Source organism: Halictus rubicundus, chromosome 15 (genome assembly GCF_050948215.1).
Source record: "Halictus rubicundus isolate RS-2024b chromosome 15, iyHalRubi1_principal, whole genome shotgun sequence".
Taxonomy (NCBI): domain Eukaryota; kingdom Metazoa; phylum Arthropoda; class Insecta; order Hymenoptera; family Halictidae; genus Halictus; species Halictus rubicundus.
This window is the reverse complement of record NC_135163.1, coordinates 8891920-8916906: the sequence shown is the minus strand read 5'-3', so window position 1 is coordinate 8916906 and position 24987 is coordinate 8891920. Positions and strand designations below refer to the sequence as shown.

Below are 24987 nucleotides of genomic sequence, written 5' to 3'. Positions count from 1 at the left end.
GGGAAAGGGGAGAGGACGAACAGCTCGCGAGAGAGACAGAGAGAGAGAGAGGGAGAAGAGAAGAAGCTCCATGGACCGTGGAGAAAACGGAGAAAGATGATGCTCCCTGAACCGTAGAGAAAACAGCCAGATAGAGGATGCTCCGTGAACCGTACAGAGAGAACCGAGACGCTGAAAGGATCCTGAAGAGAAGAGAGAGAGGAGAGAGACCTTTAGCGGAGTACGTGATGGAATGAATTGGGAGAAAGGACGACCGCTGTCTTCCCCGAAAGAATGTTTGGCTGACGATCACTTTGATTTAGAGCTGTCGGAAAGAGTACGGGGAACACTTGCGGAATTATCTCGTCGTTTTTCAACGCTAGACTGATCTTCCTTAACAATTTCTCGAGTTAGAATATTCTGCATATTGCACGGTAGGTTTAAATGCGTTGAGATATTGCAAAGAAATTTTCGGACGAAAGTTCCGGCTGATTAAAAAAAAAAATGGACGCCCGATTCAGTTGGGAGAGAGCCCGAGTGAATTTTTCGGGGTCAGACATTTGCCACGAACACGTACGGATGATTGCTCGGCGCGGCGAAGGCAGGAGGTGGTTCGAATGTGAGACAGGTGCTGCGAGACGTCGGCTGATTCGTGATGGACGACGTGCGACCACTTTTTAAACTCGTGCCACCTTCCAATTAGCAATTATTGAGACGTTTCGGGGATCGCCGCGGAATCTTAAGAAGGACACGTCCCCCGGTCGGTGCTCGGTCACGCGAAAAACTGCCGGCATTGGCTCCGTTTAATTGCACGCAACCGTCGCTCCAATTACACCGGCTCTTTGCTACCCCCCACCACCTTTCTCGACTTCCTTATTAATCGCAAGTTCGAGGCACGACCTGAAAAAATTCCGGAAGCATCAGACTTCAACTACTCTCGTGGGCACCTCGAAATCTTCCTTTTAAATTTGCATGTGCTATGCTATACGATTCTCATTTATATCCCTGAACTATACAGGGTCATCCGTTTTTAAACGGCCAAACGCCAACCAGCTATAGAGGACCCCAAATGGAACACAACTTTCACCCCTAACACTTTTTTTGATTCGAAGTTATTTCATTCAGTCTCCACGGCGTGCCCCATGTCAAAAAAAACCAAGATCCAAAGGTCATACAAAAAAGTTGACTTAATAAAATACGTGCCCCTATTTATTTTAAACCAAACAAAGGAAAAATCATCAAGATACATAATTGCAGTCCTGATATATTTAATCTTAAGTGAACGCAAAAAATGACGGGTTTTTGCAATAATCTAAAAATCAAGACCGAATCAAAAAAAGTGTTAGGGGTGAAAGTTGTTTCATTTGGGGTCCTCTATAGCTGGTTGACGTTTGGCCGTTTAAAAACGGACGACCCTGTATAGAAAAGTACTTCTTATATACAGGGTGGTTGGTAACTGGTGGTACAAGCGGAAATGGGGTGATTCTACGCGAAAAAAGAAGTCGAAAACATAGAATAAAAATTTTTCGTTTGAGGCTTTGTTTTCGAGAAAATCGAATTTAAAGATCCGTCGGGTTCGCACGCTTTAGTATGCGTAGGAAGTAGAATTGGTAGGTCATGGTCAGACGCAGCAGACAATTCCTATCGAATAACACGCGCATCGGCTGCATTTTCAAACTCAATTTTCTCGAAAACGAAGCCTCAAACGAAAAATTTTTATTCCATATTTTCGACTCCCTTTTTCGCGTGGAATCACCCCTTTCCGCTTGTATCGCCAGTTACCAACCACCCTGTATATATATAAATAAATTTTGAGACCGATACATTCAACCTACTTTTACTTAAGGGGGATTAAATATTATTCGCGATTCTTTAGGTGTTGCTGCTGCTTCGGTATTGAAAGCGTTAATCGACGAATAGAACGAAGCGCTGTCGCCATTTTCCTCTCGGTAGCCTAACTTTTAGCAGAACCGCTCCAACCAGGTGAAACTGGAGGATCGATCGGTCGTGGAATAAGAAACGTCTTTGGACGAGTCCGAAGAAAAACGGGCCGGTCGATCGGGCCGGAGATTGCCGGGGCTCATTAACCAATTACTTTGGCCAGGGGCGGGGGTAGAATCGGCTTTCGAGGGAGGTTGAAGGGGGGCCGCGTGCTCGACATTCTGCCTTTTTTTCCGGGTTTTGACTAGCTTCGGCTGCCGGCAGTGCTCGTCACCTCTCCGCGGACTGTAATAACTTCCTCGGCGACCCCGCAAGAACGATCCTCATCCATCATACATATCCCAGGGCCCTTGGGTTCTCAACCTTCGCGGAGCCGGTGCGGTGCTGCTGGCTTTCGGATCCATTCGACGAAGGGACGCGTGACGACGTCCGCTTTTCAGGGTAGACACCTCATTACCGGAGTCGGTTAGCCGGCGCCCGTTTCGCGTAATCTTTCTTCAACACGGTCCGCTGGACAGTTCCACCGTGCTCTTCTGTAATTATTGGCCTACCAATGCCTCGCTGATAGCGACGACAGGTCGTTAACTTCGAGACTGTTCACCTGCCGCTGCCGCGACGGGAAAAATCCGTTCGGTCGCAAATGGAACGATTTATCCCTAACGAGTTGCAGCTCGGTCGCGGTGTTTCTGAATTTTATGCAGTTTCGCGTTCGCTACCCGCCTTGCTCTATTTCTCCTGATCACCATAACGCGTTGCTAAACGATCCCCACGAGATACTTCACGATTTCAGACTAATTCCACACTCGATGGTCTTCCGATGTTCAAACACGGCGCAGACTCGATGAAAATTTTCTTCTCAATAATTTCCATTCGGCGTGAAGTGAATAACTCGACGGTTTTGCTCTTGTTTCGTTTCGAGAAGACATTCACAGACGCTATCGTCGAGCGCGCGCGCAATAAAGACGGATCATAATCGGCCGAGGCTGAATGTTTATGCAAATTCATAATTTCATCGGGCAATTCGTAAAAAGGCCCTCTCGGAGTGGTTATAATTTTATTCGTCTCATTAAGGGACTTTATGGTGTTCATAAAAATATACATGTGTACACGGGGCGCATTAAACATTAGAAAAACGATCATTTTACTGCATTTTACTTATCGGGAAATGCTATAAATGCATAAATATATCGCGGCGCTCGCGCGGTCTAATTACGGCGATCATCAACGATATTGCGGCGAACGGTCCCGCGAGCCGCGTAAATTTGAAATTCACGCAATAAATGCATACTTGTACGAGCATGGATCATTAGATCCGTCTGTTCAGGGACGTGTCGACCCACGCGCTACTCTTCGGGAACGTCTCCCCTCGTCGGACAGGACGTCGCATTAGCAGAAATGAGCAGGTGGGTCGCGTACAGGACGGCCTAGGGATGCACTTTTCTCGATAAAGGAAAAGCGAAGGGCCGCAAGTTGGATATGCCGGTAAAAAACCGCTCTGCCGGTGACTAATTGTATGTTATTAGCCGGAGCGTATGCAAAATACGAATGCGCGACGCTCGGCTCCGGCTGCACGCGAAAGCATCAAATCATTTACGACTGGCGGTGGTGCGCTTCTGCGCGTTGCCCGCCGCGCCACCGAACCGCGAATTTTCAAAGTGCACGATTCCGGCTCCAAATTGAATTTCCAAACTATTATCTTCTCGAGGATTATCTGTGAAAAATCGTTTGACCGATCGCACCGAAAAGTGAGCAAATCGCACGGGAATATGAAGACAGAGATACGTCCCTGAACGGAAGACACGCAATCCCCCCCGATAAGAATAAATGCACCGGACAGCCTGAAAGATAGATGAATCCGAAACCGTGTTGCAGATCTCGGGGGTATACTAACAGCGCGCGCACAATGTAGCCTCCCGATCATCAGTTTGTTGCGATAACTGGTCAAACTAATGAACCGCTGATCGTTCTTCTACACGGTCGGATACTAGCCAGGAATTTCGTGTCGCCCCGCGAATGATTTATACAAGTCGGATCGCTGGCGATGCGTTTGCCATCGGTGTTTGATGGAAGTGGCCGGGATAGCGGGCCGACACCTGGCCGATGTGGATCGTGATGGCGTGTCGCGTGACTCGAATGAGAAATGCGTCGCGAATCCTTGTTTTTTGCGCGAAGAACGCACGCCGATAGTACGCGGAGCTGACAGGGGAAGAGATGAATTGTAGGTATCCGCGTTTCCGTGCGTCGAAATTGAGACGTTGCTCGGTTATGGTTGATGTTCAGTTCGAGAAGTGTACCCCCTGGTGTGTCTAGCTCAATGCTGTTTCAACTTTGCTGTTTTAATTGGGGGACCTTGGCGCGGAGACTGGGCTAGGACACTTTTTGGAAAGTTACACTGGTTAGAGGGTTCTGTGGATTTTTGGAGAATTTGCAGATTTTGCAAAGTTTTTAACTAATTTATATTGTTTTATACCATCCTGTACTGCTCCGTACCATTTGGCACTGTTTCACAGTAGTATTGCGTCGCGGTGATGCAGCGAACAAGAGAATCAGCGGAAATTAATTTATAATAATTATAACTCACTTTTCCGGATGAACTTGCTGCTTCGGAATGTGTGTCACTGGGCCACTCGGAGACGAACTGCACAACTGACTTCGGGTACACGAATGCCGAAAACTAAGGGACGTACGATTAGGTCAACGAACTGCCTGGTGGTGGATAGCACTTTTACTCTCACTTTCTTGTGTCGATAAATTAATCGTGTGTTTACTGCACACAGTATGTACTAATAACAATTGCGATATCACAGCGTCCGTCCTTCTTTTAGAAAGATTCTTAATTAAGGGCGGTATAGGACAATAGGCACGCGAACCTGACACTTATACCTCTTTCGGGGTAAACGGACAGATTACAATAGGGTCAGACGCCGAGGGTGTAGAAACGCTAGACAAAAAAAAACAGAATTTGTTTACCCTGCGTACCAATCTGCGGGAAAGCCGAGACATGTGATTGCCATAAATTCTAGTCTTACCGCGATCCCTCTCGTGCCCTTTTTTTCGTCTGACCGTCACGCCGTGTTTGTAAGCGTGTTGCGGCGGACATTTTCAAAATTAAACATTTCAAAAAAACCTCCCGCGAGATCAGTCTTGTTCGAACCGCGGTAGAGAGAACATCTCTAACGACTTTTCAAGTAAAAGCTCACAGTTTCATCTAATTCGTGTGTTTTTAATAATCAATGCAAGTGATATTACAGTTGTTATTAGTACTGTGTGTCAGCAAATGTGAACAGTGATCGCGAGTGTGAAGGAATTTCTCGGCAATTGTGTGAAGTAAATATACAAATTAATTTATCGATAAGAAAGCGAGAAAGTGAACATCAGGATCGTACTATCCGGCAGCAGGAGTACAGTTCGTTGACCTGATCGTCGTACGTCCCTTCGTTTTCGTCGTTGACGTATCGCTGAGGTCAACCGTGCAGCGACGCGCAATTTCGAAGGCAGCAACTGCATCTGAAAAAGTGAGTTCGTACAAGGGTTAAAGGGTTGACGGTGTAAGGCACGAGGAGAGAAGTGTCAACATCGGCCTAGATCCGAGCGTCCTTGAGTCATTAGCGGCACGATAGTGGTGCCGTGCTATCGGTCGCGCAGCATCGCGAGATATCGATCTAGATTCCTCTCGACGTGGCTCGGCGGAACACAGGGTCTATCTCTCCGGTCAAAGCTCCTCGAACAGCAACAGCAACAGAACTAGGCAGCAACCGCGAGATTGCGAAACGTAGCTACTGCCCTAACGCTCCGCAGACCGTTCGCATAGTTGCACGTCACAGTTGCGGCATACGTGCCCACCCGTAATTAGATTAATACACCGCGAAATTGGATTGCGAAACCGATGCGGGGCGGCCGGGTACGACAAGTTTTTCGTGAGAACGCCACCAGGGTTAATTAAGCTCCGACAGGTCGAGTGCGAACGACTTGTCACGTATCCCGCAGCCAAGAACGAGGCCGAGGGACACCCTTTTTCGCTGATTATCTCCGCGGACAGGGCGCTCTGCTCTAACCCTTGCCCCCGAGCATGCGGTTTTAACCCGGGTAATTTTATGCCATTTTTGACAAAGATTATTAGGTGTAACTTAAAGTAGTAGAAAAATGTGAAGATACTGTTACATTAGTCTCAATCTATTAAATATCAAGAGAGGAGGTAAAGAAATATTATTATGTTTTAAAATTTATTTCTACTACCGAAAGGCCACATTTTCGGGACACCCTGCATAGCCATTGGAGAATTACATAAGTATACGAACCGCATCGAATTGTCTGTTCTCCTGAATTAGAAGGGGTTAAAGCTTATGATAATGAACTTCTTTCTCCGGGAACAAACTCTCAGAATCATGCATGCGGGACGCGGACAGGGGGTTCGGGGGTTGTGTGTGTGTAGTGGCCGATTAACCAAGGATCGCGTTCGCGTAAATCACTGCGCGTGTGTCCCTCCCTCGATCGCGATCGGATCGCGTTCGCCGGGATTTTTGCAGACGGTGGCGCATTCCCGGGCGGAGTAGCGTTCCAGCCGCGATAAAGGCGACACAACGAGCCCCTGGCAGCCAGATAGAGAGAGGAGAGAAGAAAGAGGAGGGTCAGAGGCCCCGGTTGTCGTTACGCGTATCGATACGCGTCGCGATTATCGGCTCGAGCCGAGGAGAAGAGGGCGAGAGGGAGAGAGAGAGAGGGTTGGAAGCAGGAGAGGCAAGGACAATCGCGGCGGTGGCCGGTGTCGAAATCGGCTCGACGAAACAAAAGGATCGCAGAGACGTCGGCGTCGTGGTAGCCGTGTACAGAGCCACGGTGAAAGCTGCCTCGAGCTGCAGCATATAATTCGAGGGCATGTCGATAAATCAGCCGACGCGAGCAACAACAGAGAGAAACAGAGATAACGAGAGAATAAGAGTGAGAGGGAGAAATGGGGAGGGGAGTTGTAGCAGTCTCTCCCCGGGGAGAGACGCCGCGCCGTGTGCGTTGCGACACACGTTCGTCTATTCGTGGGCGGCTTATTTCTCTGTGCGGCGTCGCTCGTGCATATATCGTTCGGATCGAACCGCGTCGAGACGAGCACTGGAGATTGTCTCGCGCCACGATGCTTCCCCAATTTTTTTAACAGCCTCCAGTACTTTTTCGTTGTGCATTCGATGCGGAAAGGGTAAACTGGGATGCCCCGCAGGGCACCGTATTCGCTCCGTAGGGAGCGAGGGCCAGCAAGCCACGCCCAGTCTCGATTTCACCGTACAACTCCCGTACCACGGGAACGAAAAATTGTTAAAATTATTTATCTCACGATGAAACGCTCGGTAGTCCCCGGGGCCGAAGTATCGTCGCGTCGGATCGTCGTCTGCCACCTACCACCGGGAGGCATGAGAAAAACGCGACGCGTCACCGGGGCCCCCGGTGAATCATCGGCAGAGATGAGTCCACGTTGGGCCCGGGCCCACACGGAAGTCCGTCCTCCCGGTCCCGTGCGTCCGATTCTAACGATCACACACCCGGGCAATTTATCGCCGCGGCCCCGTGTGAAAGGCCCATTCAGAGTGTGACGTGGCTGGATATCGGGGGGATAATGAAATCGCGCGCGGTGAAAATCGAGCCGTCTGAAAGGGGGCCTCGCAAGATGGCCCGCAGCCGGCCCCGAGATAAGCGCACCGGGGTGACCAATGACCCGGGGCGTCGTGACAGGCGCGCCTCTAGGAAGTTATTCGACACACTCCTCCTCTGTCCTGCATTCTCCTACACGCTCCTCCTCGTCCAACGTCCCACTCTCTCTTCGTCCTCTTCGTCTTCGTCCTCCTCCAACCTCGTTTCTCTTCTCCGCGATCCTCGACCGCGCGGGGGCCCTCTTCTACACACATAGGCTTTCACGGAGGATTCTAGCGGCGCGCCGGGCTCTCGATGCAAATTTGTATTGGAATTTTTCCCTGGGAACGGTGCTTTGATCGAACGCAGGAAACCGTTAAGTTCCTTCGCGGCGTGCGTGTTCCCCCCGTGATAAGGCGATTACGCGATACGGGAACAGACGGATCGCGGCTCTATCTGATACACGATGGGCCCGGCCCGAGCCGGCCCGGAACGTCCCCGCGCGATGGGAACCGGGATCCCCAACAGCCAGGAGACATCTCTCTCACCTGTGCAACGGATGCGACTCGCTCGTTCGATTTTTACTACGCCACGCGCGCTATCTTGCGCGGTTCATTTATTTATTTGAAGTGCCATTTAATTGACGTTTTTTTTTTTTAAGACACACTTTGTTCAAGAGTATATTGCGTACAACGTGTAGTCGTCTTTTTCCTGCAAAATCTTACAAAATTATTGTGCAACAGCCTCTTCCCAGGAATTGTTTGTTGAAAGTGTTGAACGATATGAATACGTAGATCTTTACGACCTAGGTCGATGTAAAATTATTTATGGGAAGCTATTTAACGGGGGTATTTGACCCTTTGCACTCGGCGCTATTTTCATTCTAAAACTAAATTTTTCTTTCGTCTTAGAATATTTTCATTTTATTCATACGAAACTGATCCGATTTCCACATATAATATGTAAATGTTTAGTAATCTGTTAAATACAAATTTTGTAACGTAGCAAATACATTGTAATATTTTTCGTAATTTCTTTGAAATAATGCGACAACAATTTCTAGTGGTGCTTCAGAGTCCATCACTCGAGTGCAAAGGGTTAAAGGATAGTAAAACGAAAAATATAAGGCCCAGTTCCCGTTACTGGTGAATCCTGCATCGATAAAAGGAAAAATCGGTATCACCGATTTTTGGTCCACCTTCTGCTCGAGTATGAGGACGCACGGATCAGAGACTAGCTGATGGAATTGACTTTGAGATAGAAATCGCTTCCTGATGTGGTGTCCGCATCGGTAAAAGGAAAAATCGGTATCGCCGATTTGTGGTCCACCTTCTGCTCGAGTATTGCGACGCACGGGTTAGAAACTAGCAGATAGAATTGAGTTTAAGATCGGAATCGCTTCCTGACGCGGTGTCCGCATCGGTAAAAGGAAAAATCGGTACCGTCGATTTTTGGTCCGCTTTCTGCTCGAGTATAGCAACGCACGGGTCATAGACTAGCTGACAGAATTGACTTTGAGATAGAAATCGCTTCCCGATGTGGTGTCCGCATCGGTAAAAGGAAAAATCGGTATCGCCGATTTTTGGTCCGCTTTCCGCTCGACTATAGCAACGCACGGGTTAGAAACTAGCAGATAGAATTGAGTTTAAGATCAGAATCGCTTCCTGATGCGGTGTCCGCATCGGTAAAAGGAAAAATCGGTATCGCCGATTTTTGGTCCGGTTTCCGCTCGAGTATAGCGACGCACGGGTCAGAGATCAGTCGATAGAATTGAGTTTGAGGCAGGACTCACTTCCTGATGTGGTATTCGCATCATCGGCGTATCCAAACGATTCTCGTTGGGGATCAGGCTAGTGGCGGCGTGTATCTCGAAGCCTGGTTACCTAACGAGCGTACACCGGGCCCGAAGTCTACGTAAATGGGCGGTGCCGCCGATTGTTTCGGATTTCTCTAAAGCGTATATCACGTTGGAGGAAAGTAACGATCGTGACTCGGCCATCGAGCATCGCGCCGCTCTGCAACGCTCTGCAACGCTCTGCAACGCTCTGCAACGCTCTGCAACGCTCTGCACAGCGGCCCGCATTAAACGATTCTCCCGGACGAATTGCTTCACGGTTATGCCGATCGGCACGGAAATTCCGTCGGTTATTCCGTAACGCGGCCTCTTGGGAACAGCCGGCCTGCTCCAGAACTATCTCTCTAACCGAGCTGATGCTTCCGTGTTACCTCCGGCCGGTCTCGCCGTATCGGATATCGTCCGGACGATTATATAAATCGCGGTCGCTTGCCACCGACTACTCGATCGTTTCGCGCCGGCAATTATCGCTTTCCTAGGCTATTCTTTCTCTCATCGGACCCCCTTGACTCCTTCATTTATTTCGTGACTGGATCAACCGAAAAAGTTATTTCGTCGTTCTCGGATCTACCGAAAGGGATTGCGTCTTGTAGTCGCAAAACTCCTGAACTCGTGAAAGACAGAGGTCCAAAAGATAAAAGTAGCACCACAAGAACCTAAGTTTTAACACCATACGGCTCTCTGATAAAGCAACACCTTGCTAGCAACCATCAGTCAAACTAACAGAGAACCTTTCGCTTGAATTTTTCCAGATGGAGCATAGAGGCGCGGCGCCCGGCCATCAGGAGCACCAGTAGCGATCATCTTGGGTCGGGGCCCACTCGGGCCCAGTGGCGGGTGACGTCCGGGGCCGGGTGCGGGTCCGTGCTCGCGAGGGTGTGCGGCGTTGTAGCGCCGCGATGGCCGCGACGGACGGTCAGATCGTGGTTGCGGCTGCCCGATGGGCCGAGGAAGCGACGTACCTTCGGGAATTTGTGTCCAAGTACCGTCTACCCGCGGTAATCAAGATCACTAAGGGTCAATACGGCGGTCTAGGTGTTCCGACCCTACCGGCGCCGAGTTTGCAGAGCACAGCGTTGTTGGTCTCGGCAGGACGTCGTCGTAAAATCGTAGCCCAAGCAGTGAAGATCAAAGAGGGTCGTCGGGTGGTCGGTGTTGGTCCACGACTTGCAATCCCGGACTCTTACGCCGGCTACTTCGAGATCCTGAGCGAAGAGGGTCGAGCAGTCCGAGGGATCGAGTCGGTCAGCGAGCTATGCCGAAGATGTCCCGAAGAGGGTGCATTGGTTCGAGAGACGGTGCGCGGGATAGCCTGCAGGGTGGACGACGACACGGGGATGGTGGTCCCGGAGGGTACGCGAACTCTGGCGGCTGGGGAGACGATCGTGACGGCGGGCGAAGTGAGTCTACCCGGTCGCGGCCGATTTTTACGCTGCGTGGATTGTCGCGGCGAGAGCGTTCTTCTCGGCATGGAGCAGCGGGGTCGTTTCAGCGCTTTGGCACGCGAGGACAACATCAGCGGCGTGCACACAGCCCGGGCGTTGCTCAGCAAGCGCCTGCCTTTGACGGTGCGACTGGTGCACGGCCAGCCCCCTAGAGGTCTGAAGTCCTCCTCGCAGTTCGTCCCGGAGCTGAGGCTGTTGTCGACCTTCGAGGAGGAGCACGTTTTCGCGCTGCCACTTCAAAGAGAGGGCGCGGCGGTCGCGCTTCCGCTCGCCGCGCCCCTCAAGCTGGTCAAAGCGAGGAACGAAGAAGCCCTCAGGTCTATGCAGGAGTTCACCAGGCTGGTGGAACGCGCTTCCCGGCTGGTAGCCGACGTGGCAGATCGGGCACACGTGTTGGACGGTCGTCTTGGCGAGAGCAAGCCCTCCAGGCAGACCAGAAGCGGAGCAGGCTTCCTCAGGCGGTCGTCCACAAACTCGGACAACGGGCCGCTGGGCCATCACAGGAACAACAACGGACACCATCATCACCATCATCATTACCACAGCAACGGGCACCAGGCGTCCTCGGGACACGCGGGATACCGGGATGAGAATCGCGTTCCTCCTTCGGCTTGCACCGAGGAGTACGACGAGATCGATCAGATTTACGACTACGTTCGCGGGTTCGCACCCTTGCCGAAGAGCGTCAGGTCCCCTTACGAAAGTCCGCTGCCCGCTACACAAGGGAACAGTCCGCCTCTCACGCCGGTCACCGTCACGATTGCGCCGTTGCTCGACGACAGACCCGAACCGCCGCCTATCGAGACCATCCCGACCAAGAAGATTCAAGCGGAGAAGAGGACAAGACGCGCGGTGAAAGAGGCGCCCCAGCCCAGGGTCGAGAAGCCGCCGTTGGCGAAGCTGTACGTGAAGAACAGCGGCACTCAGAGAGGACGTCCGTTGATGAGGCAGAAGAGCGCGTCGCCGCTCAAGGAGACGCCGCCCGGATACAAGGGAGGATCACCGCTTTTCAACATTCGTTACAAGAGCCTGACCAATCTGCAACAGGCCATGGAGCTGGACGGGACGCTGGACTCCAGCCATTCTGGAGGGAGGACGTCGGGGGACTCTGGTGCCGGCGCTAAGCTGCCGGAAAAAAGGTATTGGAGGGACATCTTCAGCATAGTTCTCCCTGTCATTCCTCTGAGAAACAGATTCAGTCTAAGTCGGGTTAGAAAAACTATCAAAATCAATTACCGGGCCTGTTTGGGCAAAGTCTGGTCTGAGGGTGGCTAGAGTAGCTTTCTTCTAGAGTAGCTTTCTTCTAGAGTAGCTTTCTTCTAGAGTAGCTTTCTTCTAGAGTAGCTTTCTTCTACAGTAGCTAGCTTTCTTCTAGAAGAGTAGCTTTCTTCTAGAGTAGCTACCTTTCTTCTAGAGTAGCTAGCTTTCTTCTAGAGTAACTAGCTTTCTTCTATAGTAGCTAGCTTTCTTCTAGAGTAGCTTTCTTCTAGAGTAGCTTTCTTCTAGAGTAGCTTTCTTCTACAGTAGCTAGCTTTCTTCTAGAAGAGTAGCTTTCTTCTAGAGTAGCTACCTTTCTTCTAGAGTAGCTACCTTTCTTCTAGAGTAGCTAGCTTTCTTCTAGAGTAGCTAGCTTTCTTCTAGAGTAACTAGCTTTCTTCTATAGTAGCTAGCTTTCTTCTAGAGTAGCTAGCTTTCTTCTAGAGTAGCTTTCTTCTAGAGTAGCTTTCTTCTGGAGTAGCTTTCTTATGGAGTAGCTTTCTTCTAGAGTAGCCTTCTTCTAGAGTAGCCTTCTTCTAGAGTAGGTTCCTTCTAGGGTAGCTTTATTGAGGAAGATCGTTTTCGAATGAACAGGTAGCCAACGTTTCATGAAATGTCCATATAGATCGCGGCGTCTGAGCAGACCGCGTTCACTGACGAACCTAGTATGGGAGCTACGCGGCGGAAGTGGATTAGGCTGCACCAGACCGGAAACCCCGCCGCCAACCACAGCAGCTCCGCTGCCACCGACTAAATGTGGACCACGTCTGGCTGTCACCGTGGTGGCACCGCGACGCGTCGGCACGCTCTACCTCTAACTCGTAAGTACCACTCGACGATTCATCCTAAAATCATCTCGAGATCCAACAACGGTCTTCCTCGTCGACCCAGTTTCGGTACGTTCCTCAACTTAGGAGGGGCTAAACATAACAATCCTCCGCTAAGCTGCTTCTGTATAATTGGAGCTCTGCAGTCACATCCGAGATCGTAATTAACGGTTCGCGAAACACTTGAGAGCTGTAGAATCACTCGTAGCTACTCTCGTGTGTCCTTGACTCGAAGTAACTTTTCTAGAATCGCAAAAAGCTCTAACCAAATTGAGAAATTTTTGAGGTAATCCTCCAAAGACAATCCAATTATACCGAGAGACGAAGCATGTTTCGAATTCAATGATCAGAGGCCATATTTCTCGAGAGACTTGGCACTCTCTCGAACCTTTCACGCTCCGCTTCGATCGGCCAAGTCCACGCAAGCTCGCGGCACATAAATCCCCGATAAACGACACGACGATCGTGTTTCATCGATTCCTGGGAATAGAAACGATCGCTCACGGACATCGAGCCGATCGAATCGAGCCCCGATCGGGCTCGAAAGCGGAGCTTTATTGCGATCCGGCGTCGGTCGCGCTGGATTATCAACGGGATCGGAATGAAATTAAATTAATGATCCCGTATCTCGGGCCGGCCTCCTCGCCTAATCGGTTACCACCGCGCGCGCGGCAAACCTCGGACTACGAATGCTCTCGTTGAGCGCAAGTTTTTGCCGCGAGGAGCACTTTGTCGCTTCGTAAACGCCGCGTAAAAAATCAAAGAGAGAGAGGGAGAGGGAGAGAGAAAAGTATTGATCTAGACGGGAATAGAAAAATGGAGGAGCAGCGAAGACTATTTTCTTTTCGAATGAGATTAATTTCCCGGCGCTGCTTTATCGGCCAGAGGAGACGACACGTTCCTGTCTCTCCTGCCAACTGTCCTCCTCAGCCACCACCTCTGTTTACCTGTTTCGTATCCCCCCTCCCCGTCGACCGCAATCAACTAGGAAGGCGTACCGGTTACGGGGCAGTTAGACCGTACTTTGTCCGGCGAAATCGTTAAATTTACAGGATCCGAGCCGGGTCGATCCTTTAACGAAGCATTTTACTGGCCGTTATAAAAGGCGAGCAGGTGTTTCCCTATTGCCATGACTCCTTATTCGCTTAATCGCCCCTGCCTCTCGGTCGCCGATCGTCATAACCGCGGCTAGGAAACGCACCTGTGCTATCCAGGAAGCGGGACCCTTTCTCGCCAGCGAATTATTGTTACTAGCCGAAGGAGAATCGCGCTACTCCGTGCGCCTTCCTCGGTTAGCTTCTTCCTAGCCGAACCTAGGATCCTTGTAATTGCTGCCGCGACCGTTCAAGCCCACCGCAAAACCCGGACGGATTTAATATCGAGGCTTGTTTGAATAATCTATGGTCTGCCTCCACACGATCATTCCCATATGTTCTCGAGAAAGCGGTGGATTCGTTTAGGGTTTCTGTGCGGGCAATTTTAGGCTCGAATCGACGATGATCCTAGGTTGTCGTTGATCCTAGTTTCAATGGAAAATGAATCCTTCGAGGAATTTCTGTTTTGAAATATCGTTATTAGATTTCGTGTGATTACCCAAACCATGAGGTGCGGGGGATAATGAGAATCGGAAAGAAGGGCGAAACGGTAGATCGGGTCGGGTCGGGTTGATCGCGGAGCTGGACAGCCTCGGGATACATAACGTCATCCTCGCTCGGTGCGGCGATATAATAGCCCTGGTTTGCCTCGGAGCCGCTCCGTGAACGGAATTAAACGAGAGCAGGTTCAACGGCTGAACAAACCGTGGCTTCCGGTCACCGGTGGTGCCCCCTTTCGTCCCCCCTCCTCGTGTGCCACCTTCTTCTCTCCTGTCCAGGTGGGCAAGGGGAGATCCCTCCCGATCCTGGTCCACGTCGACGTGCTCTTCCTCGCCGCCCGCAACTCGAGATCGCGCGGTACGAAAATTACGATTACTCGCCGGCTGCGTAACGATTAACCGTCCTGCGATCCTGTGTGTCGACGGTCCCCGTTCCTCCTTCTTCATCTTCGAGGCTGTGCTTCCGTCGACGGTCTGCCCGGTAGCCACCGATCATCGCGAACCAACGGGAACTGGTATCGGACGAGATGCCAACATTCTAGCAGGTCGTTTCGGGTCTTCCGCGCGATAACACCACGATTATGCGAAACCTGTTTCGATAAGCGACTTTTTGGAGAGGCGGGATGCGCTAGGGAATTTGTGGGTGGGAGGCGGTGTGACCATGATGTACCGTTTGATGAACTATGGATGGCTACTTAGTGCAGGAAGAGATGGATGGAGAGGTAGAATGACAATTATGTGGATTGTATCTCTTCGAGTATTTTTTCCAATTGGTACGTTTGCAACCGAATTCTGAAATATTGTTGCGTTTCACGTTTCCAACGAACAAAAGAATAATCGCTCGAGACGGGACACGGCTCTCTGCTGCCTGAGAGGACGCCCAAGGTCACCATTTTCTGCTTAATTAATTAACCACCGACCGTCGCGAGTAGTTCTCCCCTGCGTTTCGATGGAAAGACACCTGGTAATTTTCAGCTGACGCGTTCACCGCCGCGCCGGCACGATCACTCGCATGCACGCACAGAACAGGGCCTTAGGCTAGCCGCAGGTGACACGCAAGCGTCGAGTAACCTGGAATAAAACGGTCGGCGAATTCGTTTCGATACACCGACGGTTCCGAGAAAATTGCTGGTAAAAAGTGAATTCGTCCAATTGCACTAACAATTTAAATCGCGAGCCAACGAGAGTCGCAGCTACTAAGTAACATTGCCTGCAAACTCGCTCTAAAACCTCGGGACGTGATCTAAAAGTTTCTTCTACAACATTTCTTTAGTCGCCTCAAATCAATTTAGATTGTACTTCAAAGAGATCCTGATGGATTCATTTTGAGATCCTGATGGATTAATTTTGAGATCCTGATGGATTCATTTTGAGATCCGGGTGGATTAATTTTGAGATCCGGGTGGATTAATTTTGAGATCCGGGTGGATTAATTTTGAGATCCTGATGGATTCATTTTGAGATCCTGATGGATTAATTTTGAGATCCTGATGGATTCATTTTGAGATCCTGATGGATTAATTTTGAGATCCGGGTGGATTCATTTTGAGATCCTGATGGATTCATTTTGAGATCCTGATGGATTAATTTTGAGATCCTGATGGATTAATTTTGAGATCCTGATGGATTAATTTTGAGATCCTGATGGATTAATCTTCTCGGTTCCATCCGACCCTCAGGTTAATATTTTTCGTTTCGTTCGAGGGTTGATGCTCTCCAGGCCAGGCGAAAATAAACTAGAAAAATGGCCGGGCCAGTTGGCGTTGGGAGGTTTCGCGAACTTTTCCGCGATCCACAGAGCGCAACGGTGCGGATTTTACGCGGGGATTCTCGGGGAGTTTGTTGAAATCCTGGCGGTAGATGGCCGGTAGATGGAATCCTTTGGAATCCTCCGGCAGCTCCTTTGTCCGCGGATCCCTCGAATCTCTCGCATATCTCGATCCTCTATCCACCATCCAGCCTGGTCTCCGGGAAATCCTTTCGATCCTTCGGTCCGAGCAATTCCATCTCTGCAACCGGGATACAGTTATAGCAGCAGGAAGTTGGTGTACTGTTAGGGGCTACCGCGCGCAGGAAACCCTGGTTCCCGAACGAGCAATTAGTCGCGGGGCTTCTTCTTCTTTTTCTTCAGCTTCTCTCTCCCTCTCTCTCTCTCTCTCTGCATTTCCTCCGCCTCCTCATCTCTCGCTTCTTTTTCATCGCGGACAACGATTCCCTCCGGCGCCGAGCGAGCTCGTCGATTCCGCGGTGTCAACGGTCTAGACACGCTTATGGGATCCCATGCTCGGCGACCGAAACGACTCCCGGCCGGTGCTCTTTCGCCGTTCGATAGTTCTCGATCGACTGAGTAAGTAATTAACTCGTAAACGACCCCGGTGCCGGCACCAGTATCTATAAAACAGTCTTACAGGGGACGCTTCTCTGTGGGTTTAGAAAATTGATGGTGTCGCGAGGCTGGATGAAGGCTTAAGGACTCGTACCGTCCGTGTCCCGGACAAATGGAGATCGAATGAGCTGTTTCTTCGACATCAAACGCTGTGAACGCTCCGGGAATCGAGACGGAGTTTATGGGGATCTCGTGGCAATCCTCTAGGAATCGCTCGATTCGAAAATATGGCCACTATAAAATTTATAGGACCCGCGAGAAATTGAAGACCGAGATCCAAGTACCCAGATTAGGCTTTCAGAGATTATTAGAAATTCTTTCCGTCGAGGGCCTCGGAATTCCTCGGTACATTCAACTCCCATAAACTGGCCAGGGGAAGCAGAAACATAAATTTGATTTATCGAGAAAACAATTTTCTTCGAAACTGTTTCTTTCTGAAGTGTCAACTTCAAGGCAATCCACGTATTCCAGCTAGAAAAATTAATTCTAACGAGCATCAGAATCGAAAATATTTTCCAAACGAAACTAGAATGGCGCCGTTTATAATCGGCCTTTCGCGAAGTTAATTATTCGAGTTAATCGGTTTCGGTTTCTCGTCGTGACGCGCAGCAGCGGATCGAGGAATGATCGACAGCGATGTCGCAACAAGCACAAGTAGTTTTCACTATCGTGGCCGAATCCATGCATATTTATCGGCGGAGCCAGCTGCGCGCATTGGATGCAAATTAAAGACGGGCCTCATTACCCTCACCGGTGAGCACTCTCTGTCCCATTGTCTGCCTACGTGTTTTCTGGCTGGCAGCCACAGGATGCCTCCTCGCATAGTTCATTGGTCCGCGAGGTTGGTTCTCCTTCGTTCGAGTCTCGTCGCGTTTGAGTCACGCGCGATTTTTTCGCCTATTTTACAAACGACGGCCCGGTCCGACTACCGGGAGGAAGAATAACAGCGGAATGGGAAGCGGAGGAAGCAATATCGGTGTGCCATCTTTTCAGAGAAACTGCCACCTACGATTTCACAGGTGTTTTTTTCGTGGGGAAATACGTAGGAGTCGGGATCACAGTTGTTCGAGATCGTAACATCATAATGGTAATTGGTTGATGTTTGGGTCAAGGATTATTCAAAGAATGCGTTGGCACAGTGAGACAGTTCTCTAATCGCACTGAACAATTTTTTATTTTTGGGGAAGTGAGATGTACTTGATCCAAGTCCTCGGGTCCATTATGTGACGTAGATCGCGCAGGGCCAAATAAATATTCCCAGGAGTCGGTGTAGGGCTAGGAAAAATGTCGCACCGTTGCGCAACTGGAAAATTACGACTGTACAAGCATCGAGCGGACTCCGAGCGTGAATCTCGACCGATAGCACGCGGAATCGGCCTTCGCGCCCACGCGTCTCTCCGTGCTCAACAGGTAAATACCGTCGCGTACAAGATGCGCCAAGAAGACACGCCTCGCCCCTGTTGCTCGACACGCCACGATTTATAATCGGTTCGCCACGGTAGTCGTCCCTGTGAAAAATCGGAAAAACGCGTCCGCGCAAGTGGAAAGTATCGGCCACTAGTCGGACACGGTGCCGCGCTCGGTATAACCGTGCCGGCCGAAAAAAATTCCCCGTTGAAAAGTGGACCCTGCTGGAGCGGACGTTGCCGCTGGAGAACAAATACAGGTTCGTTTCCACTTGTTCTTCTTGTCCAGGAATTAGCCCTCGCTAATAATAATTCGAACCGATAAGCGAACCAGATCGCCGATCGGGAAATTGCACGGCGGCTAACGGTACCGTCCGCGGCTGTTTTGCCTTTTATCATTATTTTATGGACAATATGCGAGCCATTCCGTTTTGTCGGTATGTAGACCGATATACTGCTCACCCGAGCACTTTGCATCATTATTACCGTGATCCTGTTTTCTTTCGCCATGCTAGGCGCGATTCTTGTTGCGCGAGTGGAGATTGTTGCTTTATTTTTGGCGTGTGAAAATGATCGTGGGAACCGATGCTGGTCGAGGAGTGATTAACGCTTGCTGGGCGGATGTTTTTCGCTGTGCTGTTCCTTCGAGTAGTTTTAAACCTACTTCCATGAGAGCAATGCTGGTTTTATTCGATTCAGCGTCGATTCATCAAGTAATGCGAATTTTTATTCGTTTCTCATAATTCATTCATTCGTTTTTAATACGTGTATAAAAATTCTAGCATTTGCTTAGTGATTCTTCGTCGAAATAGTTAATATTCGAGGGCAATTGCCAGCGCATACGGGACGACACAAGTAATCGTCGGCACGTCTGCAGCTCGGTGGCAAATAAGAGAAGAAAGACAAGTAGAAATCCCGGTGCATAGTCCGCCGTTATGCCATCGACGACAGTGGCGTAATAGGAGTGGCTCCGGAGAGGGGACAACTTTCTACTTTATCGTTCATCCTCAGGGCTCCTATTTCCAATATACTAAAACGGTCTAACGAAGCTCGCTTTTCGTTGATAAATCATTTGAACCATCGGTGGAAATAATCGAGACACTGTTCGCGAGCAACTTGAAGCATTCCTTCTAAAACAAATTTTCAGTAAAACTGCAAATTAAACGATTTCGTGACGCGTCTGAAAGGCAAGAAAACAGTAAAGACAATAAGATACAATGTAACACACCGTCAACCGACCTCGCAAAGAAAATTAGCTTTAAAAACAAAATTGCGCTGAGAGTACAAGCGAAGAGGAATTCAGGCACCGAATCGACGTGCGCGAGCCCCCGAAGAGGGTACCGAAAGCGGAATGTTCCTCACAATCTTCCGCTTGATGGACCTTCTCGGAAATCTCGGCAATAATTGAATAAAACATCGACGGAAATTCGATTCGCCTATTATCGTCAATTGCGGTACAGGCCCACAGCGCTATAGCCGGGATAAAGCGAGGTTCCTTCTCGCGTGTTGCGCCAATGCGAGTGCGCTATGTGTAACATGCACATCGCGTTGCATAGGACGACGTTTCTGGCGAAATTGTCGGACATCCTTCTACCTGGACGGTAATTGGCCTTCACGGTGATCGCGGCTAATTCGAAGCCCGTTGGTTCCTTTCTGAACGAAACAATAAACGATTGATCGGCGCGAAGAGCACCTCGAAGAGATTCAAGAATCTTTCGGGATGCATTGTCCGCTTTCGTAACGATTGCCTAATGACCCTGAATTTATTAAGGTCGAGGGGTACGTGGGAAACGAGTGGTCGAAGTAACCAGAACCGAGTTTGCTTGGGCAACGAAGTGCAGTGTTTGCGAGAGGATTAAAACAAGACGATCGGAATCCTCATGGCGGAAACTAGCTAGGAAATCAGCGGCGAGGATCGCTTGGTAAATAGGAAGCCGTGTCGAGTACCGCAGCACCTTCAGAATTGCCAGTCGGATTGAATGATGGAGCTAACTGGAGAAACGCGAGGTAAATAGAATCCAAATACGGGATAGTGAAAATAGTAAGCTGGCGGCGGGGTAAGCCGGATGGGAAACGCGCGAGGGTTGTAAACCTTTGGAAAACTCTCAATAACAGATCTCAGGTACTATTACCAATCTAGCAGAACCCCTATAGTTGGGGTCCTCAAGACTCGCTCGCGGAAGCCTCGTATTCATCTCCCCATAAATCAATCGTCGTCAGCTTCTCTCGAACCTTTAGCTTCTCTACAAATCGGTTCCACCTTGATCTCTGTTCGATCATGCGCTATCGTCGTCTGGATCAGGGTCGTATCGTTAACGTTTCGATCGTTCCGAGCTTCTGTGCGCGAGCAGTTCCGGGTATTAGGCTACTCTATTTGACGACCGCCTCTGAAAATCATTTTAGGATCTTCCCGGCGGCGTTTCAAACTCGAGGACATTCAGCGGTGCGGTTGTCTGGTGTATTTGCAATCGAGGGATGATCTCTTCTCGCGAAATTGCGAGCTATTTCTTCGGGGTCCAAGCACATGCTTCGTCTGGTTCTTATGATCACCTGGTTTCAAAATTGCCTTCAATCTTTTGTGGATTTTCTATTCTCATTCTACAACTAAATTTTTCTTCCGTCTTAGAATATTTTCATTTTATTCATACGAAACTGATCCGATTTCCACATACAATATTTAAATGTTCAGTAATCTATTGAATACAAATTTTGTAATGTAACAAATATTTTGTAATATTTTTTTGTAATTTCTTTGAAATAATATTACAACAATTTCTAGTGGTGCTTCAGGCTCACCACTCGAGTGCTAAGGGTTAAATGCAGGCTCTTCTAAGTCCAGAAGAATACCACTACCAGTTCTATCGAGTTCGTTAACACTAGGTTTACGGGACCCGTCAGAATGACGGGTTCTAATATTTTTAATTTAAAATTATCAAGATTCCAAGGATGCATACGTGAGAAATTATCTAGCAAATTTATTTCCTCGGGTATACATTATTTTTACAATATTGCTACAAATGTGGGCAGCACGTTCTTGTGATTCTTATAAAGCAATGCAAAATAGTCGGTTTTAGTGCTCCGTAAACCTAGTGTGTGTTAAAGATTTTTCCTAGTTGAAGAGTCTGTTCCCTGTCCCCTGAGGTAAAAATTCCGGACGCTCTTCGGGATGAATTGCCAGCGGTCCTGGTCGGGCCCGTTCGAGGTCCGATTCCCACAGGCCGGGTTCTGGTGCACGCGTCCCGAGAATCAATTTCCAAAGGTCCCTGGCACGGCTCGTTCGCGAAACGGTTCACGGACGTTCCCCGGGTGTTCGGCTCTCGGTTCGTGTCCGATTCGCGGGGCCCTCCGGGGCCTGAGTGTGTTCGTGCAGATTTGTGCGTGGGCGGAGACCAGTAGCCGGCTCGGCGCACGGACGGTTGATCGGCCTGTTGGACCGTGACGTGCCAACCACTACCACTTTATTATTACTACTATGCACTGGCGCGCATTACTCTCCCGGCCAGCGTGTTTCTCCGCGCGGCTCTCTCGGTCGCATCGGTTGCATCGGTTGCATCGGTGCCCCGCGTGTGCACGTATACACCAACAGGGATTGAGAGAGAGAGGGGGGGGGAGGGGGAGGGAAACGTTTCCCTGTGTTCTCCTCCCGCTGCTGCTAGCCGGGGCTTTATTACACTTGCTGCCTCGACGAGAAGCGTACGCCACGCTACGCATCCGTCTTCGGGATCGACGGGGAACGCGGAGGAACGTGGTCCGCAATGCGGATGCGTCCGCTGTTTTCGCTCGCCGGGAATAAGATTCCCTCCGGTGATCGCCAGGGTGATCCTCCGGGAGAAGAGGATCCCCTCGTCTGCGCGGAACGTTTGATCGGTAATTAGTAGCGGTCGTTACCGAGGAGTGTCCTCCTCCGCATAGATCACCACGATTTTTCCTATCCTCGCGTGAAGGACAGGAATTGAGTTTGGATCTGCATCCATATCGGACCTATTTCTCCTACGTCTCTGTTTTAGGGTGGTGAAACTGTGAATTTTTTTTTTTTCTCAAAAGAATTGAATTTGTGAATCCTTTCTTTGAAGATACGAATTGTTTAGAAATACATGCACGTGTTGTGCATCGTGAAGTCGATGAAAAATTGCCTGAAACGTAAGACATGTATCGTTTACGTCGGAAATTTCGCGGTAATGGGGATGACTCTCACGAGTTTCGTGTAACGACGCCTCTGAAATCGTCAGAGGATTGGGAATGATCGGGCCGATTATTTTCACCATATTTCACGGAACTATCCGCGTAGCTCGAGAGGCGAGCGTTGAACGGCTCCCAGAGGGTTCATCGATTCACCTGGACCTCGATTTTTCAAGCGAGGAGGAGGATCGATGCTCGCGGTCAGCGTGCGACGCGATTAGAAGCGTGCAGGGGCACCGAATCTCAGATTACGGGTCTCCGGTTTGAGCGGATTCCGCGTCGGGAGATGTTCACGGCCGTGGCGAATGAAAACCTAGAGGCAGATGCGCTTGCGATTCTCGGTTAGGGCCGTCTCAATCCCTTGGGCACCTCGGAAAATAAATGCAACATTAAAAAAAAAAAAATAGCTTTTCAATCCGTGACAGAAGATCCGTATTCAACTTGTCGGCACACAGTCTCGTTTTATGGAAAATGTAGGCACTCTAATCCATCTGAAAATGTATGAGAAAAAGACGCGAGTCTGTTATTTCTAAATATTATTACTCTCGAGTGGCGAGAGACCATCTAAAATTTTAATCCACAGTCGACGAAGCTCCGGCAATTAGTCAAACCGTTTCCCCGTTGGTTATCGAAAAGTCCGTACCGTTAATTCGCGCAGGCAACAATTACACGGAATTTATGCGTTTCGAATGAGAAATTTCGCAGCGCGGTTCGATGGGATCGCTATGGGAGGGTCCCACGGAAAATCGCATGGGGCCCTCGAGTATAGCGGCGCGTCCCTGCTCGCCGGGCCCATCAATTCGCCCGGGGGGCCCCGGTTTTTCCTCGGCGAGGATCGATGTTCGTCGCGCGGCGCGATTAGACGCGTATAAACTCCGCGGGCCCGCGAAACGGTGTAATCTAGCCGGACGAGGATTGCGTAACACGAGATATACGAGCGTCATGTGTATTATGCGATGGCCGGTGCTCGAGAGAGAGAGAGAGAGAGAGAGAGAGAGATCCCGCGAATCTTGCAGGTCCGGTTAGCACACCGGCCGGTTAGGCGGTTAAGGTGCGCGCGTATATATCCTAGCAGCGGTGGATTCATTCGTAACGGAACTCGCGAGAGTGAAGCGAGCCGAGCCGAGCCGAGGCGAGCGAGAGCGCGGGCAATTTCAACGTTGCAGGATTATAAATTCGCGGAGCTGGACGGACCGTAATCTACAATGTTGTACAATGTGTCCCCGGCGAGAGAGCGGCCCCGCTGAATTTATTATTTATTTGCCGCGGCCGTCCGCCGTGATAAATACGAGGATCGTGACGCGGTCTCCCTTCGTTACCTCCTGCCCACGCCACCATTTTTCCACCGATTAATTGTTGCACGCTCCACCGGGATCGGTTCCGAGCCCTTTCGGTGCCTCCCATAAGCTCCTAGCCCGATACTCATTGCTTCTCTCGCTCGGATAAAAATAAGCAAGTCTCTTGAATCTCTTATTCGTCGAGTCTTTGTGGGATCCAGGACTCTGAACAAGCTCTGCGAAGCTCTTAGGTCCTAACTAGGAATTTCGTGCAGGATTCTCGTCCAAATATTTTTACATTTAATTCTGTCGATCTTCGGATTTTAACCCTTTGCACTCGAGCGGTGACTCTGAAGCACCGCTAGAAATTGTTGTGGCATTATTTCAAAGAAATTACAAAAAATATTACAAAATTTGTATCTAATGGATTACTAAACATTTCAACGTTATATGTAGAAATCGGATCAGTTTCGTACGAATAAAATGAAAATATTGTAAGACGGAAGAAAAATTTAGTTTTCGATTGAAAACAGCGCCGAGAGTGCAAAGGGTTAACACTATTTTTATCGCGATTTTGCTTATTCTTTCTTTATATATCGAACCACCTCCTTTTCTGCTGTACCACCAGTTACTGATCACGCTGTATATTCAATAGATTTGCCGAATAACTTTCCTTCGGTGCATCGTTTCCGGTGGGTTTCTATTTAAAGTTTTAAAGCAATAACCTAATAGAAAAGCCATAACCTAAAAGAAAAAGGGTGCGCGCGGATAGCTAGTCAGGAGAGTGAACAGAGGAAAGGGAAAGGAGGAGGCAGAGAAGAGTAGAAGCAAACACCGGCGAGTTCGATTTCGCGGTTGCTCGTAAAACGCGGTGGTCCTCGTCCGATTCAGCGCACGGAGAACCGTGCGCTCTCAGTTATGCAGGTGCGCTCGGTTTCGGCCCGTCGAGGAAAAGGGGGGGTTCCCCGTGGATCTTCTACGCAGCCGCGATGAAAAAGTGGTCGGCGAGGAGGATCACCGTTTGTTCGTTGGTTCTATCGAAAACCCTTTTCCTCGAAGGACGAGAGCGAGAAGGAGAGAACGCCCTCGATCATAAAGCAGGCGGCGAGGCTGCCTCTCTCGTGGATCCGAGTGTTACGATCCAGGATGGTTACCGAGAACCGGCCGTCCGGACCGGAATCGTTATCGAGACCGCGCCGCGCGCAACTTCCCGAGCCTTCCGACC

General features: G+C 49.8%; 1 protein-coding gene across 2 annotated transcripts in view; it reads left to right on the top strand.

Annotated features, from left to right (window-relative positions):
• The window catches only part of Sano (CABIT domain-containing protein serrano), a 168902-nt gene that overhangs the window by 119367 nt on the left and 24548 nt on the right, over positions 1–24987 (top strand). For both annotated transcript variants that reach the window (XM_076800953.1, XM_076800952.1), the window contains 2 exons: positions 10144–11975; positions 12719–12914. In XM_076800953.1, the coding sequence (XP_076657068.1) occupies positions 10291–11975; positions 12719–12911 (1878 nt within the window). In that variant the 5' untranslated portion in view covers positions 10144–10290 and the 3' untranslated portion in view covers positions 12912–12914. The remainder of the gene's footprint in view (positions 1–10143; positions 11976–12718; positions 12915–24987) is intronic.